This window comes from Oncorhynchus keta, chromosome 29 (genome assembly GCF_023373465.1).
Source record: "Oncorhynchus keta strain PuntledgeMale-10-30-2019 chromosome 29, Oket_V2, whole genome shotgun sequence".
Taxonomy (NCBI): Eukaryota; Metazoa; Chordata; class Actinopteri; order Salmoniformes; family Salmonidae; genus Oncorhynchus; species Oncorhynchus keta.
In genome coordinates, this window is record NC_068449.1 from 8,113,852 (window position 1) to 8,139,709 (window position 25,858).

At 52.8% G+C, this 25,858-nt stretch overlaps 1 protein-coding gene across 1 annotated transcript in view; it reads left to right on the plus strand.

The window, feature by feature from the left end:
* Nucleotides 1-1,986: 1,986 nt before the first annotated feature.
* LOC127913440 (nascent polypeptide-associated complex subunit alpha, muscle-specific form-like) overlaps nt 1,987-25,858 on the plus strand; it is a gene marked incomplete at its 5' end in the record, with an annotated part of 30,861 nt that continues 6,989 nt past the window's right edge. The window contains 9 exon segments of the mRNA XM_052485386.1: nt 1,987-2,018; nt 2,434-2,567; nt 2,918-3,016; nt 3,058-3,298; nt 3,383-3,437; nt 3,439-4,115; nt 5,037-5,151; nt 5,942-6,026; nt 14,476-16,298. Of these exon segments, the coding sequence (XP_052341346.1) occupies nt 1,987-2,018; nt 2,434-2,567; nt 2,918-3,016; nt 3,058-3,298; nt 3,383-3,437; nt 3,439-4,115; nt 5,037-5,151; nt 5,942-6,026; nt 14,476-16,298 (3,261 nt within the window).

Sequence of the window (25,858 nt, forward strand, 5' to 3'; positions counted from 1 at the left end):
CTGACTCAGTCCAGTCGTTAGATCACCAAGGGGACAGCAGTGACTGACTCAGTCCAGTCGTTAGATCACCAAGGGGACAGCAGTGACTGACTCAGTCCAGTCGTTAGATCACCAAGGGGACAGCAGTGACTGACTCAGTCCAGTCGTTAGATCACCAAGGGGACAGCAGTGACTGACTCAGTCGTCGTTAGATCACCAAGGGGACAGCAGTGACTGACTCAGTCCAGTCGTTTGATCACCAAGGGGACAGCAGTGACTGACTCAGTCCGGTCGTTCGATCACCAAGGGGACAGCAGTGACTGACTCAGTCCAGTCGTTAGATCACCAAGGGGACAGCAGTGACTGACTCAGTCCAGTCGTGAGATCACCAAGGGGACAGCAGTGACTGACTCAGTCCAGTCGTTAGATCACCGAGGGGACAGCAATGACTGACTCAGTCCAGTCGTTAGATCACCAAGGGGACAGCAGTGATTGACTCAGTCCAGTCGTGAGATCACCAAGGGGACAGCAGTGACTGACTGGGTCCAGTCGTTAGATCACCAAGGGGACAGCAGTGACTGACTCAGTCCAGTCGTGAGATCACCAAGGGGACAGCAGTAACTGACTGGGTCCAGTCGTGAGATCACCAAGGGGACAGCAGTGACTGACTGGGTCCAGTCGTTAGATCACCAAGGGGACAGCAGTGACTGACTAGGTCCAGTCGTTAGATTACCAAGGGGACAGCAGTGATGGACATTTATTTTGATATATTAAAATAAACACTACTATTCCCTGACTGTGAATTGGAGGGAAGTCGAGTGTTGTTTTTGTAGGATTGCCAGGGGATTTCCAGCTCTGCATTGAGGCCATCTGCATCAAGCCAGAACCAGAGACCGTAACCCGCCCCAATACTGTTTCTCTGTTGTTTCAACAGTGGAGTTGAACAATGAGTAATGAGGGATTATTATATTATATTGTATAATTCAATATTATTTATACGTGAATATATCATGTGTCATATTATTATTGACCTGGAGATGCCGTTCATTGACTGTACAATTAGTTGACTTTGTCGGAAGAGGTTGTGTTTGTTAATTACATCCATGTGTGGTCATTCACAATATTGTTTGAATATGTTTATTCTACACATTTGAAAAACGGTACAACTGCAGCTAACTGCTACCTTTGCTCCTGGGAGAAACTGCTGCAGTGCTATTGCACAGGGAAAGATATATTCATCTCTGCATCATGAGAGCCAGTATGTGTCATAGGCCCCTGGTGGTGGAGTCAGAGTCTCTGTATTCTACAGTATGGTTGAGTCCCTCTGTATGGAGAACACAATGTGACAGCAGCCATGACACACTCTCTCCTTCCCCCTCTCCCCTTTCTCTCCCTCCCCCTCTCCTCCACCCCTCCCCTCCACCGCTCTCTCCCTTCCCTTCTCCTCCACCCTCACTCTCCCGCCCCCTCTCCTCCACCCTCACTCTCCCTTCCCCTCTCCTCCACCCTCTGTCTCCGCCCCCTCTCCCCCACCCGCTCTCTCCCACCCCTCTCCCCTCCACCCTCTGTCTCCCTCCCCCCTCTCCCCACCCTCTTCTCCCCCCCCCTCTCCCCTCTACCCTCTGTCTCACCCCTCCCCTCTCCTCCACCCTCTCTCTCCCACCCCTCTCTCCTCTCCCCTCTCCCTCTCTCCTCCACCCCCTCTCTCCTCCACCCTTTCTCTCCCTCCCCTCTCCCCTCCACCCTCTCTCTCCCACCCCTCTCTCCTCTCCCTCTCCCTCCACCCCCTATCTCCTCCACCCTCTCTCTCCCGCCCCCTCTCCCCTCCACCCTCTCTCTCCCTCCCTCTCCCCTCCACCCCCTCTCCCCTCCACCCTCTCTCTACCGCCCCCTCTCCCTCCACCCTCTCTCTCCCACCCCTCTCTCCTCTCCCCTCTCCCCTCCACCCCCAGTCTCCTCCACCCTCTCTCTCCACCCCCTCTCCCCTCCACCCTCTCTCTCCCTCCCCTCTCCCCTCCACCCCTCTCCCCTCCACCCCCTCTCTCCCACCCCCTCTCTTCTCTCCCCTCTCCCCTCCACCCCCTCTCTCCTCCACCCTCTCTCTCACGCCCCTCTCCCCTCCACCCTCTCTCTCCCACCCCCTCTCTCCCTCCCCCTCCCCTCCCCTCCACCCCTCTCCCCTCCACCCCCTCGCTCCTCCACCCTCTCTCTCCCACCCCCTCTCCCCTCCACCCTCTCTCTCCCACCCCTCTCTCCTCTCCCCTCTCCCCTCCACCCCCTCTCTCCCTCCCCTCCCCTCCACCCTCTCTCTCCCGCCCCCCCTCCCCTCCACCCTCTCCCTCCCTCCCCTCTCCCTCCACCCCCTCTCCCCTCCACCCCTCTCCCCTCCACCCTCTCTCTCCGTCCCTCTCCCCTCCACCCCCTCCTCCCCTCCACCCCTCTCCCCTCCACACTCTCTCCCCCTCCCCTCTCCCCTCCACCCCCTCTCCCCTCCACCCTCTCTCTCCCTCCCCTCTCCCCTCCACCCCCTCTCCCCTCCACCCTCTCTCCCCTCCCCTCTCCCCCTCCCCTCTCCCCCTCCCCTCCCCTCCACCCCCTCTCCCCTCCACCCTCTCTCCCCTCCCCTCTCTCCTCCACCCCCTCTCCCCTCCACCCTCTCTCTCCCTCCCCTCTCCCCTCCACCCCTCTCCCCTCCACCCTCTCTCTCCCTCCCCTCTCCCTCCACCCTCTCTCCCCTCCACCCTCTCCTCCCTCCCCTCTCCCCTCCACCCCCTCTCCCCTCCACCCTCTCTCTCCCTCCCCTCTCCCCTCCACCCCCTCTCCCCTCCCCTCTCCCCTCCACCCCCTCCACCCTCTCTCTCCCTCCCCTCTCCCCTCCACCCCCTCCCCTCCACTCCCCTCCACCCCTCTCCCCCACCCCTCTCCCTCCACCCTCTCTCCCCTCCCCTCCCCTCCACCCCCTCCCCTCCACCCCTCTCTCCCCCTCCACCCCCTCCTCCCCTCCACCCCCTCTCCCCTCCACCCCTCTCCCCTCCCCTCTCCCTCCACCCTCTCCCCTCCACCCCCCTCTCCCCTCCACCCCCTCCCCTCCACCCTCTCCCCTCTCCTCTCCCCTCTCCCCTCCACCCCCTCTCCCCTCCACCCTCCCCCCTCCTCCCTCCACCCCTCTCACCTCCCTCTCCCCTCCACCCCCTCCCCCTCCCTCTCCACCCTCCACCCTCTCTCTCCCCTCCCCTCCACCCCTCTCCCCTCCACCCCCTCCCCCCCTCTCCCTCCACCCCCTCTCCCCCTCCCCTCCACCCCTCTCCCCTCCACCCCCTCTCCCCTCCACCCTCTCTCCCCTCCCCTCTCCCTCCACTCCCCTCTCCTCCCCCTCTCCCTCCACCCTCCCTCTCCCTCCCCTCTCCCCTCCACCCCTCTCCCCTCCACCCTCTCCACCCCTCTCCCCTCCTCCCCCTCTCCCCTCCACCCCTCTCCACCCCTCCCCCCCCCCTCTCCCTCCACCCTCTCTCCCCTCCACCCCCCCTCTCCCCTCCACCCCTCTCCCCTCCACCCTCTCCCACCCCCTCTCCTCCACCCTCTCTCCCACCTCCCTCCTCCTCCTCTCCCCTCCACCCCCTCTCTCCCCTCCCCTCCCCCTCCACCTCCCTCTCCCCTCCTCCCCTCCACCCACCTCTCCCTCCCCCTCTCCCTCCACCCCCTCTCCCTCCACCCTCCTCTCCACCCCTCCCCTCCACCCCCTCTCCCCTCCACCCTCTCTCTCCCTCCACCCCCTCTCCCCCTCCCCTCTCCCCCTCTCCCCTCCACCCTCCTCTCCCTCCCCTCCCCTCCACCTCTCTCTCCCCCTCCTCCCCCCCTCTCCCTCCACCCTCTCTCCCTCCCCCCCTCTCCCCTCCACCCCCTCCCCTCCCCTCCCACCCTCTCTCCCCCCCCCCTCTCCCCCCACCCTCTCTCTCCCTCCCCTCTCCCTCTCCACCCCCTCTCCCTCCACCCCTCTCCCCCTCCCCTCCCCTCTCCCCTCTCCCCTCCACCCCCCCCTCCCCTCCACCCCCTCTCCCCTCCACCCTCTCTCCCTCCACCCTCTCCCCTCCACCCCTCTCCCCTCCACCCTCTCTCCCTCCCCCCCCTCTCCCTCCACCCTCTCTCCCCCACCCCTCTCCCCTCCCCTTCTCCCCTCCCCTCCCCCTCTCCCCTCTCTCCCCTCCACCCTCTCCCCCCCCCTCTCCCTCCACCCCTCTCCCCTCCACCCTCTCTCTCCCTCCCCTCTCCCCTCCACCCCCTCTCCCTCCACCCTCTCTCTCCCTCCCCTCCCCCTCCCCTCCCCTCCACCCTCTCTCTCCCCTCCACCCCCCCCCTCCACCCCCTCTCCCTCCCTCTCTCCCCTCCACCCCTCCCCCACCCTCTCTCCCCCCTCCCCCCTCCCTCCCTCCACCCCCCCTCCCCTCCACCCTCTCTCCCCTCCACCCCCTCTCCCCTCCACCCTCCACCCCCTCCCCTCCACCCTCTCTCTCCCTCCCCCTCTCCCCCCCTCCCCCCCTCTCTCCCCTCTCTCCACCCTCTCTCTCCCTCCCTCCCCCTCCACCCTCCCTCCACCCCCTCTCCTCCACCCCCTCCCTCTCCCCTCCACCCCTCTCCCCTCCACCCCCTCTCCCCCTCCACCCTCTCCTCTCCCTCCCCTCTCCCTCCACCCCCTCTCCCCTCCACCCTCTCTCCCCCTCCCCTCTCCCCTCCACCCCTCCCCCTCCACCCTCTCTCTCCACCCTCTCAACCCCTCCCCCTCCCCCCCTCCCCTCCACCCCCTCACCCCACCCTCTCCCCTCCACCCCTCTCTCCTCCCTCCCCTCTCCCCTCCACCCCCTCTCCCCCCACCCTCTCTCTCCCTCCCCTCCCCTCTCCCTCCACCCCTCTCCCCTCCACCCCCCCTCCACCCTCTCCCCTCCACCCCCTCCCCTCCACCCTCTCTCTCCCTCCCCTCTCCCCTCCACCCCTCTCCCCTCCACCCTCTCCCTCCCCTCTCCCCTCCACCCCTCTCCCCTCCACCCTCTCTCTCCCTCCCTCCCCCCCCCTCCTCCCCCTCTCTCCCCTCCACCCCCCTCCCCTCCACCCCCTCCACCCCTCTCCCCTCCCTCCCCTCCACCCCTCTCCCCTCCACCCTCCTCTCCCTCCCCTCCCCCTCCCCTCTCCCTCTCCACCCTCTCTCTCCCTCCCTCTCCCCTCCACCCCTCTCCCCTCCACCCCCTCTCCCTCCACCCTCTCTCCCCTCCCCTCCCCTCCACCCCTCTCCCTCTCTCCCCCCCCTCCCCTCCCCCCCTCTCCCCTCCACCCCCTCTCCCCTCCACCCCCTCTCCCCTCCCCCCCTCCCCTCTCCCCTCCACCCCTCTCCCCCACCCCCTCCCCCCCCCCTCTCCCCTCCACCCTCTCTCCCCTCCACCCTCTCTCCCCTCCCCTCTCCCCTCCACCCTCCCTCCCCCCCTCCACCCCCTCTCCCCTCCACCCTCTCTCTCTCCTCCCCTCTCCCCTCCACCCTCTCTCCCCTCCCCTCCTCCCTCTCCCCTCCACCCCTCTCCCCTCCACCCCTCTCCCCTCCCTCCCTCTCCCCTCCACCCTCTCCCCTCCACCCCTCTCCCCTCCATCCTCCCTCCTTCTCCCTCCCCATCTATGTGTTATCTCTGGGGAAAGATGTCCCAGTTGTGTATGACAGGAGAGTACAGCAGCATAAAGAAAACACGCCCACCCTAACGTTGCTTGTAGGTTTCAGACCCTGTGGCAACATCCAACAGCCGGTATGATATCGACTGGCTGGGTGGAGCTGAAAGAGCCTCACTGGGCTTTTAGCTGCTCCATCATTTAGATTGCTTTGAAAAGGGGCCCTGCAGTTATAAGATGAATGTCAGGGGGGAAGATGTGATCTCTTTTCTCCCCCTAACTCCTTCCATCCACCCCTTATAGCGCTGTATTCCAGTTCTTCATCCTCCAGTGTGGCGAGGGACAAGAGAAGAGGAGGCTTAGGGTTCGAGCGGCGTCCTCGTCATGTGACAGTTTGTCAAGTAAAGTAGCCTACAGGGGTGGGTGTGTGTGTGTGTGTGTGTGTGTGTGTGTGTGTGTGTGTGTGTGTGTGTGTGTGTGTGTGTGTGTGTGTGTGTGTGTGTGTGTGTGTGTGTGTGTGTGTGTGTGTGTGTGTGTGTATACAGTATGTCTATGTGTTATTGTATGCATGTGTTGGTTAGTGAAGTGCATTTATTTTGTTTAACCTAATGCCAGGAAGGTCATTAGATAAAGACATGTACAACACATATAAACCTACAATATGATCAAATACATCTTTGACATAACATACATTTACACTGTACCTGTCCTGTGGCAGGTCTACTTTTACCGGATGTCATTTTAGAGCACACGAATATCTTCCTTCTTACTGGAATTACAGGAAGTGCATTCTGTAGTGGCTGCAGGTCTGTGTGAGTCCACCCTGCCAGATCAAATCAGGATGAAACTGGCAGTGGAAAATGACATGGAAATGGAGAAAGAAGGGAGGGAGAGGGAGGGAGAGTGAGAAGAGAACAGAGGGAGTGTGAGAAGAGAACAGAGGGAGAGTGAGAAGAGAACAGAGGGAGAGAGTGAGAAGAGAACAGAGGGAGAGGGAGAACAGAGGGAGAGTGAGAAGAGAACAGAGGGAGAGGGAGAAGAGAACAGAGGGAGAGGGAGAAGAGAACAGAGGGAGAGAGTGAGAAGAGAACAGAGGGAGTGTGAGAAGAGAACAGAGGGAGAGAGTGAGAAGAGAACAGAGGGAGAGTGAGAAGAGAACAGAGGGAGAGGGAGAACAGAGAGAGAGTGAGAAGAGAACAGAGGGAGAGGGAGAACAGAGGGAGAGGGAGAGGGAGAACAGAGGGAGAGGGAGAAGAGAACAGAGGGAGAGTGAGAAGAGAACAGAGGGAGAGGGAGAACAGAGGGAGAGTGAGAAGAGAACAGAGGGAGAGGGAGAACAGAGGGAGAGTGAGAAGAGAACAGAGGGAGAGTGAGAAGAGAACAGAGGGAGAGGGAGAACAGAGGGAGAGTGAGAAGAGAACAGAGGGAGAGTGAAAAGAGAACAGAGGGAGAGGGAGAACAGAGGGAGAGTGAGAAGAGAACAGAGGGAGAGGGAGAACAGAGGGAGAGTGAGAAGAGAACAGAGGGAGAGGGAGAACAGAGTGAGAGTGAGAAGAGAACAGAGGGAGAGGGAGAACAGAGGGAGAGTGAGAAGAGAACAGAGGGAGTGTGAGAAGAGAACAGAGGGAGAGAGTGAGAAGAGAACAGAGGGAGAGTGAGAAGAGAACAGAGGGAGAGGGAGAAGAGAACAGAGGGAGAGAGAGAAGAGAACAGAGGAGAAGAGAACAGAGGGAGAGTGAGAAGAGAACAGAGGGAGAGTGAGAAGAGAACAGAGGGAGAGGGAGAAGAGAACAGAGGGAGAGAGTGAGAAGAGAACAGAGGGAGAGTGAGAAGAGAACAGAGGGAGAGAGTGAGAAGAGAACAGAGGGAGAGGGAGAAGAGAACAGAGGGAGAGGGAGAAGAGAACAGGGAGAGGAGAAGAGAACAGAGGGAGAGTGAGAAGAGAACAGAGGGAGAGAGTGAGAAGAGAACAGAGGAGAGGGAGAAGAGAACAGAGGGAGAGGGAGAAGAGAACAGAGGGAGAGGGAGAAGAGAACAGAGGGAGAGAGTGAGAAGAGAACAGAGGGAGAAGAGAACAGAGGGAGAGTGAGAAGAGAACAGAGGGAGAGGGAGAAGAGAACAGAGGGAGAGAGTGAGAAGAGAACAGAGGGAGAGTGAGAAGAGAACAGAGGGAGAGTGAGAAGAGAACAGAGGGAGAGAGAGAAGAGAACAGAGGGAGAGAGTGAGAAGAGAACAGAGGGAGAGAGAGAAGAGAACAGAGTGAGAAGAGAACAGAGGGAGAGAGAGAAGAGAACAGAGGGAGAGTGAGAAGAGAACAGAGGGAGAAGAGAACAGAGGGAGAGGGAGAAGAGAACAGAGGGAGAGGGAGAAGAGAACAGAGGGAGAGAGTGAGAAGAGAACAGAGGGAGAGAGAGAAGAGAACAGAGGGAGAAGAGAACAGAGGGAGAGTGAGAAGAGAACAGAGGGAGAGAGAGAAGAGAACAGAGGGAGAGGGAGAAGAGAACAGAGGGAGAGAGAGAAGAGAACAGAGGGAGAGGGAGAAGAGAACAGAGGGAGAGAGTGAGAAGAGAACAGAGGGAGAAGAGAACAGAGGGAGAGGGAGAAGAGAACAGAGGGAGAGAGTGAGAAGAGAACAGAGGGAGAAGAGAACAGAGGGAGAGGGAGAAGAGAACAGAGGGAGAGGGAGAAGAGAACAGAGGGAGAGAGAGAAGAGAACAGAGGGAGAGAGAAGAGAACAGAGAAGAGAGAGAGGGAGAGGGAGAAGAGAACAGAGGGAGGGAGAAGAGAACAGAGGGAGAGTGAGAAGAGAACAGAGAGAGTGAGAAGAGAACAGAGTGAGAAGAGAACAGAGGGAGAAGAGAACAGAGGGAGAGGGAGAACAGAGGGAGAGAGAGAAGAGAACAGAGGGAGTGAGAATAGAACAAGAGAAGAGAACAGAGGGAGAGAGAGAAGAGAACAGAGAGAGAGTGAGAAGAGAACAGAGAGAAGAGAACAGAGGGAGAGAGAGAAGAGAACAGAGGGAGAGGGAGAAGAGAACAGAGGGAGAGAGAAGAGAACAGAGGGAGAGAGAGAAGAGAACAGAGGAGAAGAGAACAGAGGGAGAGGAGAAGAGAACAGAGGGAGAGAAGAAGAGAACAGAGGAGAGAGAGAAGAGAACAGAGGGAGAGAGGAAGAGAACAGAGGGAGAGAGAGAAGAGAACAGAGAGAAGAGAACAGAGGGAGAGAGAAGAGAACAGAGGGAGAGGAGAAGAGAACAGAGGGAGGAACAGAGGGAGAGGGAGAAGAGAACAGAGGGAGAGGGAGAAGAGAACAGAGGGAGAGAGTGAGAAGAGAACAGAGGGAGAGAGAGAAGAGAACAGAGGGAGAAGAGAACAGAGGGAGAGTGAGAAGAGAACAGAGGGAGAGAGAGAAGAGAACAGAGGGAGAGGGAGAAGAGAACAGAGGGAGAGAGAGAAGAGAACAGAGGGAGAGAGTGAGAAGAGAACAGAGGGAGAGAGAGAAGAGAACAGAGTGAGAAGAGAACAGAGGGAGAGAGAGAAGAGAACAGAGGGAGAGAGTGAGAAGAGAACAGAGGAAGAAGAGAACAGAGGGAGAGGGAGAAGAGAACAGAGGGAGAGGGAGTAGAGAACAGAGGGAGAGAGTGAGAAGAGAACAGAGGGAGAGTGAGAAGAGAACAGAGGGAGAAGAGAACAGAGGGAGAGGGAGAAGAGAACAGAGGGAGAGGGAGAAGAGAACAGAGGGAGAGTGAGAAGAGAACAGAGAGAGTGAGAAGAGAACAGAGTGAGAAGAGAACAGAGGGAGAAGAGAACAGAGGGAGAGGGAGAAGAGAACAGAGGGAGAGAGAGAAGAGAACAGAGAGAGAGTGAGAATAGAACAGAGTGAGAAGAGAACAGAGGGAGAGAGAGAAGAGAACAGAGAGAGAGTGAGAAGAGAACAGAGTGAGAAGAGAACAGAGGGAGAGAGAGAAGAGAACAGAGGGAGAGGGAGAAGAGAACAGAGGGAGAGTGAGAAGAGAACAGAGGGAGAGAGAGAAGAGAACAGAGTGAGAAGAGAACAGAGGGAGAGAGAGAAGAGAACAGAGGGAGAGAGTGAGAAGAGAACAGAGGGAGAGAGAGAAGAGAACAGAGTGAGAAGAGAACAGAGGGAGAGAGAGAAGAGAACAGAGGGAGAGAGAGAAGAGAACAGAGGGAGAGAGAGAAGAGAACAGAGTGAGAAGAGAACAGAGGGAGAGAGGGAAGAGAACAGAGAGAGAAGAGAACAGAGGGAGAGTGAGAAGAGAACAGAGGGAGAAGAGAACAGAGGGAGAGCGAGAAGAGAACAGAGGGAGAGTGAGAGAGAGAGAGAGAGAGAGAGAGAGAGAGAGAGAGAGAGAGAGAGAGGGAGATATTTTCCATGCCAATAAAGCCATTTGAATTTAATTTAATTTAATTGAATTGGGTGGAGGGGAGAGCAGCTCAATCTGAATAGGTTACACTCACACGACACATCTCCGGTTTCATCAATAACTTAGAGGCATGATGGGAAATCCTCTTTAAACAGCCCCAGACCCTCAGCCTGCTGTTACTGATTCTTATTTGACACGTTTTTGGCAAGAGCTTTGCACATGGACTACATACGGATACGGCCCGCTCTAGACCTTGTTTATGTCATAGATTGTCAAGTCAATCTACCCTGAAACATATGTTAGTACTGTCCTAGGATTACAGTACAGATTTAGCCTGTTATGTATAAAATATTGGTAGGGAAAAGTGTTGCTGGGTTGGATTAGCTAGATTGAGTTGACTGATGCAGTGTTCTACCCACAATGCAACAGTCGTGGAAAATGATCAAATGTTGGGCCTCCCGGGTGGCGCAGTGGTTAAGGGCGCTGTACTGCAGTGCCAGCTGTGCCACCAGAGACTCTGGGTTAGCGCCCAGGCTCTGTCGTAACCGGCCGCGACCGGGAGGTCCGTGGGGCGACGCACAATTGGCCTAGCGTCGTCCGGGTTAGGGAGGGTTTGGCCGGTAGGGATTTCCTTGTCTCATTGCGCACTAGCGACTCCTGTGGCGGCCCGGGCGCAGTGTCATGACCCATATATTTACACCTGTTGCGTTATGTTATGGCTGGTTATGACACCTACATAAGTGTCAAAACCCACATTTAATCAAATGTGTTTTTTCCCGGCCAAGATGTTTCCTTTAATTTCTCTAGTTTGTCATCAGTCACTAAGAGGGTGTCTTGTCCTGCTCCTGCAATCATCCCAGTCATCAGAAACAGAGCAATTGGAGTAGGTACATGTCTGACATCAATTTGGGTGCAATTTCAATGAAAATATGTACATGGTCAATTCCAGAAAATGTTACATAACGTAAATATACTGTTGACAAGTAGGCTACCGTGTAATGTAATGGTTTGTCTTGAGTGGTAGGTTTGGGGGTTTTGACACTCCTATGTAGGTGTCATAACCAGCTATAAAAAAAATATAATGCAATATATGTCACTACAGGTCTAAATACATGTGACGTGACAGTGTTATGACCACATTATGACAGGTTATAACATGGTTACGACCGACTGCTTTAACTAAGAACATGTATGATAAGAGAGGAAGATGAAGGAGGAGAGCCATAACTGGGAAAGGGGGATGATTCACCCTTCATCACAGTCTGACACGAGGCCAAACCCACTATTGTAGAACATGATAAAAAGAGACTACTAGGAAACATAACCTTGAAGGGAGAAAGGAAATGAGTCCATGAATAGTTCTTCGCAACTTCAAACATCCAATTTAGCATTGCTTATCCTTTGTCTAGGAAGTTGTTCATGCTTCAGGGGAAAAATAATCCATCTCTCTACATATGAAGCCTCAATCTCCACAACATAAAACCCCCCAAAAACGATAGCACTTGGTCAGTACAAGTCAAGACAGTGGGACAGTTCACAAAACTCTCCACAGCTCTTTTCCAAGTCCAAAACAATCCTTTTTATTGACAAACAACCAAACACAGCTAGTCAGTCAACTCCACTGTACATTTCCTTTTTGTGCAAGCTGTTGGTCTCATAGCAGCAGCCAATCGCAGGGCAGAACTCAGAAGGTATAGGGCTAATGGTGTTCAGCTGTGCCTTGTTGTAACTCGTTAGTGGGTAATTAGGTCAGCTTGTCACATCAAACAACACAACACTCCTACAGCAAACATTCCTGCAGAGCCAAATTAAGGCAATGGCCTTGAAATACAAAGCAACATTATTGCAAGACACCACAGACAGAAACACACTTTTTCATTTAACATTACATTTTGTAGAAGTGAGACATCTCGTTTATTTTATAATAGACAGCCTGACGGGAGACGGCAGTATGGCTTTGGTCATTTATGGCTTCATCTTGCTCCCGAGAACTCAAGGCATTAACCAGGCAATAACCAGGCATTAACCAGGCATTAACCAGGCATTACCAAGGCATTAACCAGGCATTAACCAGGCATTAACCAGGCATTAACCAGGCATTACCCAGGCATTAACCAGGCATTAACCAGGCATTAACCAGGCAATAACCAGGCATTAACCAGGCATTAACCAGGCATTACCAAGGCATTAACCAGGCATTAACCAGGCATTAACCAGGCATTAACCAGGCATTACCAAGGCATTACCAAGGCATTAACCAGGCATTAACCAGGCATTAACCAGGCATTAACCAGGCAATAACCAGGCATTAACCAGGCATTAACCAGGCATTACCCAGGCATTAACCAGGCATTAACCAGGCATTAACCAGGCATTAACCAGGCATTAACCAGGCATTAACCAGGCATTAACCAGGCATTAACCAGGCATTAACCAGGCAATAACCAGGCATTAACCAGGCATTAACCAGGCATTACCAAGGCATTAACCAGGCATTAACCAGGCATTAACCAGGCATTACCAAGGCATTAACCAGGCATTAACCAGGCATTAACCAGGCATTAACCAGGCATTAACCAGGCATTACCAAGGCATTAACCAGGCATTAACCAGGCATTACCAAGGCATTAACCAGGCATTAACCAGGCATTAACCAGGCATTAACCAGGCATTAACCAGGCATTACCAAGGCATTAACCAGGCAATAACCAGGCATTACCAAGGCATTAACCAGGCATTAACCAGGCATTAACAAGGCATTAACCAGGCATTACCAAGGCATTACCAAGGCAGTAACCAGGCATTAACCAGGCATTTCCAATGCATTACCAAGGCATTCCCAAGGCATTACCAAGGCATTACCAAGGCATTAACCAGGCATTAACCAGGCATTAACCAGGCATTACCAATGCATTACCAAGGCAGTAACCAGGCATTAACCAGGCATTAACAAGGCATTACCAAGGCATTACCAAGGCATTAACCAGGCATTAACCAGGCATTAACAAGGCATTAACCAGGCATTAACCAGACATTAACAAGGCATTAACCAGGCATTAACAAGGCATTACCAAGGCATGAACCAGGCATTAACCAGGCGTTAACAAGGCATTAACCAGGCATTACCAATGCATTACCAAGGCAGTAACCAGGCATTAACCAGGCATTTCCAATGCATTACCAAGGCATTCCCAAGGCATTAACCAGGCATTAACCAGACATTAACAAGGCATTAACCAGGCATGTCCAATGCATTACCAAGGCATTAACCAGGCATTGCCAATGCATTACCAAAGCATTACCAAGGCATTAACCAGGCATTACCAAGGCATTACCAAGGCATTAACCAGGCATTACCAATGCATTACCAAGGCATTAACCAGGCATTACCAATGCATTAACCAGGCATTTCCAATGCATTACAAGGCATTATCAAGGTATTAACCAGGCATTACCAAGGCATTACCAAGGCATTACCAAGGCATTAACCAGGCATTACCAAGGCATTACCAAGGCATTAACAAGGCATTAACCAGGCATTAACCAGGCATTAACCAGGCATTACCAAGGCATTACGAAGGCATTAACCAGGCATTACCAATGCATTAACCAGGCATTTCCAATGCATTACAAGGCATTATCAAGGTATTAACCAGGCATTACCAAGGCATTACCAAGGCATTACCAAGGCATTAACCAGGCATTACCAAGGCATTACCAAGGCATTACCAAGGCATTAACAAGGCATTAACCAGGCATTAACCAGGCATTACCAAGGCATTACCAAGGCATTAACCAGGCATTACCAAGGCATTACCAAGGCATTAACAAGGCATTAACCAGGCATTAACCAGGCATTACCAATGCATTAACCAGGCATTAACCAGGCATTAACCAGGCATTACCAAGGCATTAACCAGGCATTACCAAGGCATTACCAAGGCATTACCAAGGCATTACCAAGGCATTCGGCATTCCGTAGTTAGCGTCTATGGATGGAAGTTATGTTTCAACACACAGTAATGAAAGGTGTAGAACCCTGGGATTCCCAGTGTCCCATAAAGAGAGTGTGAAATACATAGAAATATACCTGGGCTCCCGAGTGGCACAACGGTCTAAGGCACTGCATCTCAGTGCTAGAGGTGTCACTACAGACACCCTGGTTCGAACCCAGGCTGTATCACAACCGACCGTGATTGAGAGTCCCACAGGACGGCGCACAATTGGCCCAGCGTCATCCGGTTTGGCCCGTGTAGGCCGTCATGGTCTTAACTGACATGCCTAGTAGAATCTATTCATATTTGATCTAGATAGCGTGTGGAGGGTTGGCTATATGGCCTGCAGTGAGAGGCAGTGATAGACAAACATGAAGAGGGAGGAGAAGTGCAGAGAGTAGAATGAATAAAAGAGGGATGAGGAGAGACCAGTGATTTCCATTGACAGTGTTCCCAGGGGCTCCGAGACAGCAGCACCAGTTCATTCCCAGGGACTCCGAGACAGCAGCACCAGTTTGTTCCCAGGGGCTCCTGGACAGCAGCACCAGTTCATTCCCAGGGGCTCCTGGACAGCAGCACCAGTTCATTCCCAGGGGCTCCTGGACAGCAGCACCAGTTTGTTCCCAGGGGCTCCTGGACAGCAGCACCAGTTTGATCCCAGGGGGCTCCAGGACAGCAGCACCAGTTTGTTCCCAGGGGGCTCCAGGACAGCAGCACCAGTTCGTTCCCAAGGGGGCTCCTGGACAGCAGCACCAGTTTGTTCCCAGGGGCTCCTGGACAGCAGCACCAGTTTGATCCCAGGGGCTCCAGGACAGCAGCACCAGTTTGTTCCCAGGGGCTCCAGGACAGCAGCACCAGTTCGTTCCCCAGGGGCTCCAGGACAGCAGCACCAGTTCGTTCCCAGGGGCTCCGGGACAGCAGCACCAGTTCGTTCCCAGGGGCTCCTGGACAGCAGCACCAGTTTGTTCCCAGGGAGCTCCAGGACAGCAGCACCAGTTCGTTCCCAGGGGCTCCAGGACAGCAGCACCAGTTCGTTCCCAGGGGCTCCAGGACAGCAGTACCAGTTCATTCCCAGGGGCTCCTGGACAGCAGCACCAGTTCGTTCCCAGGGGCTCCTGGACAGCAGCACCAGTTTGTTCCCAGGGGCTCCTGGACAGCAGCACCAGTTTGATCCCAGGGGCTCCAGGACAGCAGCACCAGTTTGTTCCCAGGGGGCTCCAGGACAGCAGCACCAGTTCATTCCCCAGGGGCTCCAGGACAGCAGCACCAGTTCGTTCCCAGGGGGCTCCGGGACAGCAGCACCAGTTCGTTCCCAGGGGCTCCTGGACAGCAGCACCAGTTTGTTCCCAGGGAGCTCCAGGACAGCAGCACCAGTTCGTTCCCAGGGGGCTCCAGGACAGCAGCACCAGTTCATTCCCAGGGGCTCCTGGACAGCAGCACCAGTTTGTTCCCAGGGGCTCCTGGACAGCAGCACCAGTTTGATCCCAGGGGGCTCCAGGACAGCAGCACCAGTTTGTTCCCAGGGGGCTCCAGGACAGCAGCACCAGTTCGTTCCCCAGGGGCTCCAGGACAGCAGCACCAGTTCGTTCCCAGGGGCTCCAGGACAGCAGCACCAGTTCGTTCCCAGGGGGCTCCAGGACAGCAGCACCAGTTTGTTCCCAGGGGGCTCCGGGACAGCAGCACCAGTTCGTTCCCAGGGGGCTCCAGGACAGCAGCACCAGTTCGTTCCCAGGGGCTCCAGGACAGCAGCACCAGTTTGTTCCCAGGGGGCTCCGGGACAGCAGCACCAGTTCGTTCCCAGGGGGCTCCGGGACAGCAGCACCAGTTCGTGCCCAGGGGGCTCCGGGACAGCAGCACCAGTTCGTTCCCAGGGGGCTCCGGGACAGCAGCACCAGTTCGTTCCCAGGGGGCTCCGGGACAGCAGCACCAGTTCGTTCCCAGGGGGCTCCTGGACAGCAGCACCAGTTCGTTCCCAGGGGGCTCCGGGACAGCAGCACCAGTTCGTTCCCAGGGGGCTCCAGGACAGCAGCACCAGTTCGTTCCCAGGGGGCTCCGGGACAGCAGAACCAGTTCGTTCCCAGGGGGCTCCAGGACAGCAGCACCAGTTCGTTCCCAGGGGGCTCCGGGACAGCAGCACCAGTTCGTTCCCAGGGGGCTCCGGGACAGCAGCACCAGTTCGTTCCCAGGGAGCTCCAGGACAGCAGCACCAGTTCGTTCCCAGGGGGCTCCAGGACAGCAGCACCAGTTCGTTCCCAGGGGGCTCCGGGACAGCAGCACCAGCTGCCCATGTCACAGTAACATCAATGGCTGCCATAATGAAGCTCTCAGCCCTGCAGCATACTGCACACACACATGCAAGCAAACAAACACACACACACACACACACACAATCATATACACACACACACACACACACACACACACACACACACACACACACACACACACACACACACACACACACACACACACACACACACACACACACACACACACACACACACACACACACACAGCAGTACGCACACACAGCAGTACACACACACAGCAGTACACACATGAGCATGAACACGGACAGTAAACCTAATGAAACACAAGCCTGCTCCTTCTCGCTCTCCTCTCTCTCTCAAACACACACACAGTGAACATAACACACTCCTGACTAAATGCATAGCATTACTCTTCTTGACACTCAAACAAGGCAAAGAACAGACCACTAAAACATCCACAACTTCTCTCCCTCAACGCTTGACTTTCCCAAGAGACAAGCTGTCCTTTATATATATTTAATCATTTATTTCCGGTGGAAGCACAGGTCATCACCAGTTCAGAGATGGTATTTTCAGTGTGTGCCATAACTCAGTCAAGCTTCTTGATGAGAATTATTAACTATGGTACTTGGAGTTTATCCCCTGCCAGGACCCACAGCTGGCTACTGACCCTGTTTATCCCCTGCCAGGACCCACAATAGTCTACTCACCCTGTTAATCCCCTGCCAGGACCCATAGCAGGCTACTCACCCTGTTAATCCCCTGCCAGGACCCATAGGAGGGTACTCACCCTGTTAATCCCCTGCCAGGACCCATAGCAGGCTACTCACCCTGTTTATCCCCTGCCAGGACCCATAGCAGGCTACTCACCCTGTTAATCCCCTGCCAGGACCCATAGCAGGCTACTCACCCTGTTAATCCCCTGCCAGGACCCATAGCAGGCTACTCACCCTGTTTATCCCCTGCCAGGACCCATAGGAGGCTACTCACCATGTTAATCCCCTGCCAGGACCCATAGCAGGCTACTCACCCTGTTTATCCCCTGCCAGGACCCATAGGAGGCTACTCACACTGTTAATCCCCTGCCAGGACCCATAGCAGGCTACTCACCCTGTTTATCCCCTGCCAGGACCCATAGCAGGCTACTCACCCTGTTTATCCCCTGCCAGGACCCATAGGAGGCTACTCATACTGTTAATCCCCTGCCAGGACCCATAGCAGGCTACTCACCCTGTTTATCCCCTGCCAGGACCCATAGGAGGCTACTCAACCTGTTAATCCCCTGCCAGGACCCATAGGAGGCTACTCACCCTGTTTATCCCCTGCCAGGACCCATAGCAGGCTACTCACCCTGTTAATCCCCTGCCAGGACCCATAGGAGGCTACTCACCCTGTTAATCCCCTGCCAGGACCCGTAGCAGGCTACTCACCCTGTTTATCCCCTGCTAGGACCCACAGCTGGCTACTGACCCTGTTTATCCCCTGCCAGGACCCATAGCAGGCTACTCACCCTGTTTATCCCCTGCCAGGACCCACAGTAGTCTACTCACTCTGTTAATCCCCTGCCAGGACCCATAGCAGGCTACTCACCCTGTTTATCCCCTGCCAGGACCCATAGGAGGCTACTCACCCTGTTTATCCCCTGCCAGGACCCATAGGAGGCTACTCACACTGTTAATCCCCTGGCCCACTATACTATATAAACAGTATGAGCCACTATACTATATAAACAGTATGAGTCACTATACTATATAAACAGCATGAGCCACTATACACTCAGTATGAGTCACTATACTATATAAACAGTATGAGTCACTATACACTCAGTATGAGTCACTATACTATATAAACAGCATGAGCCACTATACTATATAAACAGTATGAGTCACTATACTATATAAACAGTATGAGTCACTATACTATATAAACAGCATGAGCCACTATACTTTATAAACGGTATGAGTCACTATACTATATAAACAGTATGAGCCACTATACTATATAAACAGCATGAGCCACTATACACTCAGTATGAGTCACTATACTATATAAACAGCATGAGCCACTATACACTCAGTATGAGTCACTATACTATATAAACAGCATGAGCCACTATACTTTATAAACAGTATGAGCCACTATACTATATAAACAGCATGAGCCACTATACACTCAGTATGAGTCACTATACTATATAAACAGTATGAGCCACTATACTTTATAAACAGTATGAGCCACTATACTAATCTCAGCAAAACAATAAGCGTCTTCTCACTGTCAACTGCGTTTATTTTCAGCAAACTTAATTTAACATGTGTAAATATTTGTATGAACATAACAAGATTCAACAACTGAGACATAAACTGAACAAGTTCCACAGACATGTGACTAACAGAAATGGAATAATGTGTCCCTGAACAAATGGGGGGTCAAAATCAAAAGTAACAGTCACTATCTGGTGTGGCCACCAGCTGAATTAAGTACTGCAGTGCATCTCCTCCTCATGGACTGCACCAGATGTGCCAGTTCTTGCTGTGAGATGTTACCCCACTCTTCCACCAAGGTACCTGCAAGTTCCCGGACATTTCTGGGGGGAATGGGCAGAACACTGACATTCCTGTCTTGCAGGAAATCACACACAGAACGAGCAGTATGGCTGGTGGCATTGTCATGCTGGAGGGTCATGTCAGGAAGGGTACCACATGAGGGAGGAGGATGTCTTCCCTGTAACGCACAGCGTTGAGATTGCCTGCAATGACAACAAGCACAGTCCGATGATGCTGTGACACACCGCCCCAGACCATGATGGACCCTCCACCTCCAAATCAATCCCGCTCCAGAGTACAGGCCTCGGTGTAAAGCTCATTCTTTTGACGATAAAGGCGAATTCGACCATCACTCCTGGTGAGACAAAACCGCTACTCTTCAGTTAAGAGCACTTTTTGCCAGTCCTGTCTGGTCCAGCAACGGTGGGTTTGTGTCCATAGGAAACATTGTTGCTGGTGATGTAAGGCAGGTCCTCAACAGACAACAGGCCTACAAGCCCTCAGCCCAGACTTTCTCAGCCTATTGCTGACAGTCTGAGCACTGATGGAGGGATTGTGCGTTCCGCATGTAACTCGGGCAGTTGTTGTTGCCATCCTGCAATTTTTTGCCCTTACCACATCTGCAGTCCTCATGCCCCCTTGCAGCATGCCTAATGCACATTCACACAGATGAGCAGGGACCCGGGGCATCTTTCTTTTGGTGTTTTTCAGAGTCCGTAGAAAGGCCTCTTTAGTGTCCTAAGTTTTCATAACTGTGGCATTAATTGCCTACTGTCTGTAAGCTGTTAGTGTCTTAACGACCGTTCCACAGGTGCATGTTCATTAATTGTTTATGGCTCATTGAACAAGCATGGGAAACAGTGTTTAAACCCTTTACAATGAAGATCTGTGAAGGTATTTGGATTTTTATGAAATATCTTTCAAAGACAGGGTCCTGAAAAAGGGACATTTCTTTTTTTGCTGAGTTTATATAGACAGTGTGGGCCACTATACTACATGCTGTGTGCTACATGATACGTCATGAATAAAGGACGGAATTCCCTCTCGTCAGTGTTTCACATCAAGGTATTTTTACCTGCTGTATAGGAGTCAATGGGAATGTATGAATATAAATGCACTCGTAGTAGTCTGGGTGTGATTATTCAGAAGAGTGTCTGAGGTAAAGTGCACAGTCGGTTGTGGTGTCTGATGTGAGGAAGTTATCTTCAGGGAGGATGTCAGGTTTGACCTATTCTGTCATGAGATGGTGTGTTGGCCTTGTGGCATTATGTAGACAGGGGAAGGTAGAGAGAAGGATGGTTTGGAATGGTGTGTTTGCTCTGAGGCATTATGTAGACAGGGGAAGGTAGAGAGAAGGATGGTTTGAGATGGTGTGTTGGCTCTGAGGCATTATGTAGACAGGGGAAGGTAGAGAGAAGGATGGTTTGAGATGGTGTGTTGGCTCTGAGGCATTATGTAGACAGGGGAAGGTCGAGAGAAGGATGGTTTGAGATGGTGTGTTGGCTCTGAGGCATTATGTAGACAGGGGAAGGTAGAGAGAAGGATGGTTTGAGATGGTGTGTTGGCTCTGAGGCATTATGTAGACAGGGGAAGGTAGAGAGAAGGATGGTTTGAGATGGTGTGTTGGCTCTGAGGCATTATGTAGACAGGGGAAGGTAGAGAGAAGGATGGTTTGAGATGGTGTGTTGGCTCTGAGGCATTATGTAGACAGGGGAAGGTAGAGAGAAGGATGGTTTGAGATGGTGTGTTGGCTCTGAGGCATTATGTAGACAGGGGAAGGTAGAGAGAAGGATGGTTTGAGATGGTGTGTTGGCTCTGAGGCATTATGTAGACAGGGGAAGGTAGAGAGAAGGATGGTTTGAGATGGTGTGTTGGCTCTGAGGCATTATGTAGACAGGGGAAGGTAGAGAGAAGGATGGTCTGAGATGGTGCGTTGGCTCTGAGGCATTATGTAGACAGGGGAAGGTAGAGAGAAGGATGGTTTGAGATGGTGTGTTGGCTCTGAGGCATTATGTAGACAGGGGAAGGTAGAGAGAAGGATGGTTTGAGATGGTGTGTTGGCTCTGAGGCATTATGTAGACAGGGGAAGGTAGAGAGAAGGATGGTTTGAGATGGTGTGTTGGCTCTGAGGCATTATGTAGACAGGGGAAGGTAGAGAGAAGGATGGTTTGAGATGGTGTGTTGGCTCTGAGGCATTATGTAGACAGGGGAAGGTAGAGAGAAGGATGGTTTGAGATGGTGTGTTGGCTCTGAGGCATTATGTAGACAGGGGAAGGTAGAGAGAAGGATGGTTTGAGATGGTGTGTTGGCTCTGAGGCATTATGTAGACAGGGGAAGGTAGAGAGAAGGATGGTTTGAGATGGTGTGTTGGCTCTGAGGCATTATGTAGACAGGGGAAGGTAGAGAGAAGGATGGTTTGAGATGGTGTGTTGGCTCTGAGGCATTATGTAGACAGGGGAAGGTCGAGAGAAGGATGGTTTGAGATGGTGTGTTGGCTCTGAGGCATTATGTAGACAGGGGAAGGTAGAGAGAAGGATGGTTTGAGATGGTGTGTTGGCTCTGAGGCATTATGTAGACAGGGGAAGGTAGAGAGAAGGATGGTCTGAGATGGTGTGTTGGCCTTGTGGCATTATGTAGACAGGGGAAGGTAGAGAGAAGGATGGTTTGAGAGGGTGTGTTGGCTCTGAGGCATTATGTAGACAGGGGAAGGTCGAGAGAAGGATGGTTTGAGATGGTGTGTTGGCTCTGAGGCATTATGTAGACAGGGAAGGTAGAGAGAAGGATGGTTTGAGATGGTGTGTTGGCTCTGAGGCATTATGTAGACAGGGGAAGGTAGAGAGAAGGATGGTTTGAGATGGTGTGTTGGCTCTGAGGCATTATGTAGACAGGGAAGGTCGAGAGAAGGATGGTTTGAGATGGTGTGTTGGCTCTGAGGCATTATGTAGACAGGGGAAGGTAGAGAGAAGGATGGTTTGAGATGGTGTGTTGGCTCTGAGGCATTATGTAGACAGGGGAAGGTAGAGAGAAGGATGGTCTGAGATGGTGTGTTGGCCTTGTGGCATTATGTAGACAGGGAAGGTAGAGAGAAGGATGGTTTGAGATGGTGTGTTGGCTCTGAGGCATTATGTAGACAGGGGAAGGTCGAGAGAAGGATGGTTTGAGATGGTGTGTTGGCTCTGAGGCATTATGTAGACAGGGGAAGGTAGAGAGAAGGATGGTTTGAGATGGTGTGTTGGCTCTGAGGCATTATGTAGACAGGGGAAGGTAGAGAGAAGGATGGTTTGAGATGGTGTGTTGGCCTTGTGGCATTATGTAGACAGGGGAAGGTCGAGAGAAGGATGGTTTGAGATGGTGTGTTGGCTCTGAGGCATTATGTAGACAGGGGAAGGTAGAGAGAAGGATGGTTTGAGATGGTGTGTTGGCTCTGAGGCATTATGTAGACAGGGAAGGTAGAGAGAAGGATGGTTTGAGATGGTGTGTTGGCTCTGAGGCATTATGTAGACAGGGAAGGTAGAGAGAAGGATGGTTTGAGATGGTGTGTTGGCCTTGTGGCATTATGTAGACAGGGGAAGGTAGAGAGAAGGATGGTTTGAGATGGTGTGTTGGCTCTGAGGCATTATGTAGACAGGGGAAGGTAGAGAGAAGGATGGTTTGAGATGGTGTGTTGGCTCTGAGGCATTATGTAGACAGGGAAGGTCGAGAGAAGGATGGTTTGAGATGGTGTGTTGGCTCTGAGGCATTATGTAGACAGGGGAAGGTAGAGAGAAGGATGGTTTGAGATGGTGTGTTGGCTCTGAGGCATTATGTAGACAGGGAAGGTCGAGAGAAGGATGGTCTGAGATGGTGCGTTGGCTCTGAGGCATTATGTAGACAGGGAAGGTAGAGAGAAGGATGGTTTGAGATGGTGTGTTGGCTCTGAGGCATTATGTAGACAGGGGAAGGTAGAGAGAAGGATGGTTTGAGATGGTGTGTTTGCTCTGAGGCATTATGTAGACAGGGAAGGTCGAGAGAAGGATGGTTTGAGATGGTGTGTTGGCTCTGAGGCATTATGTAGACAGGGGAAGGTCGAGAGAAGGATGGTCTGAGATGGTGCGTTGGCTCTGAGGCATTATGTAGACAGGGGAAGGTAGAGAGAAGGATGGTTTGAGATGGTGTGTTGGCTCTGAGGCATTATGTAGACAGGGGAAGGTAGAGAGAAGGATGGTTTGAGATGGTGTGTTGGCTCTGAGGCATTATGTAGACAGGGGAAGGTAGAGAGAAGGATGGTTTGAGATGGTGTGTTGGCTCTGAGGCATTATGTAGACAGGGGAAGGTAGAGAGAAGGATGGTTTGAGATGGTGTGTTGGCTCTGAGGCATTATGTAGACAGGGGAAGGTAGAGAGAAGGATGGTTTGAGATGGTGTGTTGGCTCTGAGGCATTATGTAGACAGGGGAAGGTAGAGAGAAGGATGGTTTGAGATGGTGTGTTGGCTCTGAGGCATTATGTAGACAGGGAAGGTCGAGAGAAGGATGGTTTGAGATGGTGTGTTGGCTCTGAGGCATTATGTAGACAGGGGAAGGTAGAGAGAAGGATGGTTTGAGATGGTGTGTTGGCTCTGAGGCATTATGTAGACAGGGAAGGTAGAGAGAAGGATGGTCTGAGATGGTGTGTTGGCCTTGTGGCATTATGTAGACAGGGAAGGTAAGGTAGAGAGAAGGATGGTTTGAGAGGGTGTGTTGGCTCTGAGGCATTATGTAGACAGGGAAGGTCGAGAGAAGGATGGTTTGAGATGGTGTGTTGGCTCTGAGGCATTATGTAGACAGGGGAAGGTAGAGAGAAGGATGGTTTGAGATGGTGTGTTGGCTCTGAGTCATTATGTAGACAGGGGAAGGTAGAGAGAAGGATGGTTTGTGATGGTGTGTTGGCTCTGAGGCATTATGTAGACAGGGGAAGGTCGAGAGAAGGATGGTTTGAGATGGTGTGTTGGCTCTGAGGCATTATGTAGACAGGGGAAGGTAGAGAGAAGGATGGTTTGAGATGGTGTGTTGGCTCTGAGGCATTATGTAGACAGGGGAAGGTAGAGAGAAGGATGGTCTGAGATGGTGTGTTGGCCTTGTGGCATTATGTAGACAGGGAAGGTAGAGAGAAGGATGGTTTGAGATGGTGTGTTGGCTCTGAGGCATTATGTAGACAGGGGAAGGTCGAGAGAAGGATGGTTTGAGATGGTGTGTTGGCTCTGAGGCATTATGTAGACAGGGGAAGGTAGAGAGAAGGATGGTTTGAGATGGTGTGTTGGCTCTGAGGCATTATGTAGACAGGGGAAGGTAGAGAGAAGGATGGTTTGAGATGGTGTGTTGGCCTTGTGGCATTATGTAGACAGGGGAAGGTCGAGAGAAGGATGGTTTGAGATGGTGTGTTGGCTCTGAGGCATTATGTAGACAGGGGAAGGTAGAGAGAAGGATGGTTTGAGATGGTGTGTTGGCTCTGAGGCATTATGTAGACAGGGGAAGGTAGAGAGAAGGATGGTTTGAGATGGTGTGTTGGCTCTGAGGCATTATGTAGACAGGGGAAGGTAGAGAGAAGGATGGTTTGAGATGGTGTGTTGGCCTTGTGGCATTATGTAGACAGGGGAAGGTAGAGAGAAGGATGGTTTGAGATGGTGTGTTGGCTCTGAGGCATTATGTAGACAGGGGAAGGTAGAGAGAAGGATGGTTTGAGATGGTGTGTTGGCTCTGAGGCATTATGTAGACAGGGGAAGGTCGAGAGAAGGATGGTTTGAGATGGTGTGTTGGCTCTGAGGCATTATGTAGACAGGGAAGGTAGAGAGAAGGATGGTTTGAGATGGTGTGTTGGCTCTGAGGCATTATGTAGACAGGGGAAGGTCGAGAGAAGGATGGTCTGAGATGGTGCGTTGGCTCTGAGGCATTATGTAGACAGGGGAAGGTAGAGAGAAGGATGGTTTGAGATGGTGTGTTGGCTCTGAGGCATTATGTAGACAGGGAAGGTAGAGAGAAGGATGGTTTGAGATGGTGTGTTTGCTCTGAGGCATTATGTAGACAGGGAAGGTCGAGAGAAGGATGGTTTGAGATGGTGTGTTGGCTCTGAGGCATTATGTAGACAGGGGAAGGTCGAGAGAAGGATGGTCTGAGATGGTGCGTTGGCTCTGAGGCATTATGTAGACAGGGAAGGTAGAGAGAAGGATGGTTTGAGATGGTGTGTTGGCTCTGAGGCATTATGTAGACAGGGGAAGGTAGAGAGAAGGATGGTTTGAGATGGTGTGTTGGCTCTGAGGCATTATGTAGACAGGGGAAGGTAGAGAGAAGGATGGTTTGAGATGGTGTGTTGGCTCTGAGGCATTATGTAGACAGGGGAAGGTAGAGAGAAGGATGGTTTGGAATGGTGTGTTGGCTCTGAGGCATTATGTAGACAGGGGAAGGTAGAGAGAAGGATGGTTTGAGATGGTGTGTTGGCTCTGAGGCATTATGTAGACAGGGGAAGGTCGAGAGAAGGATGGTTTGAGATGGTGTGTTGGCTCTGAGGCATTATGTAGACAGGGGAAGGTAGAGAGAAGGATGGTTTGAGATGGTGTGTTGGCTCTGAGGCATTATGTAGACAGGGGAAGGTAGAGAGAAGGATGGTTTGAGATGGTGTGTTGGCCTTGTGGCATTATGTAGACAGGGGAAGGTAGAGAGAAGGATGGTTTGAGATGGTGTGTTGGCTCTGAGGCATTATGTAGACAGGGGAAGGTAGAGAGAAGGATGGTTTGAGATGGTGTGTTGGCTCTGAGGCATTATGTAGACAGGGGAAGGTCGAGAGAAGGATGGTTTGAGATGGTGTGTTGGCTCTGAGGCATTATGTAGACAGGGGAAGAGAGAGAAGGATGGTTTGAGATGGTGTGTTGGCTCTGAGGCATTATGTAGACAGGGGAAGGTCGAGAGAAGGATGGTCTGAGATGGTGCGTTGGCTCTGAGGCATTATGTAGACAGGGGAAGGTAGAGAGAAGGATGGTTTGAGATGGTGTGTTGGCTCTGAGGCATTATGTAGACAGGGGAAGGTAG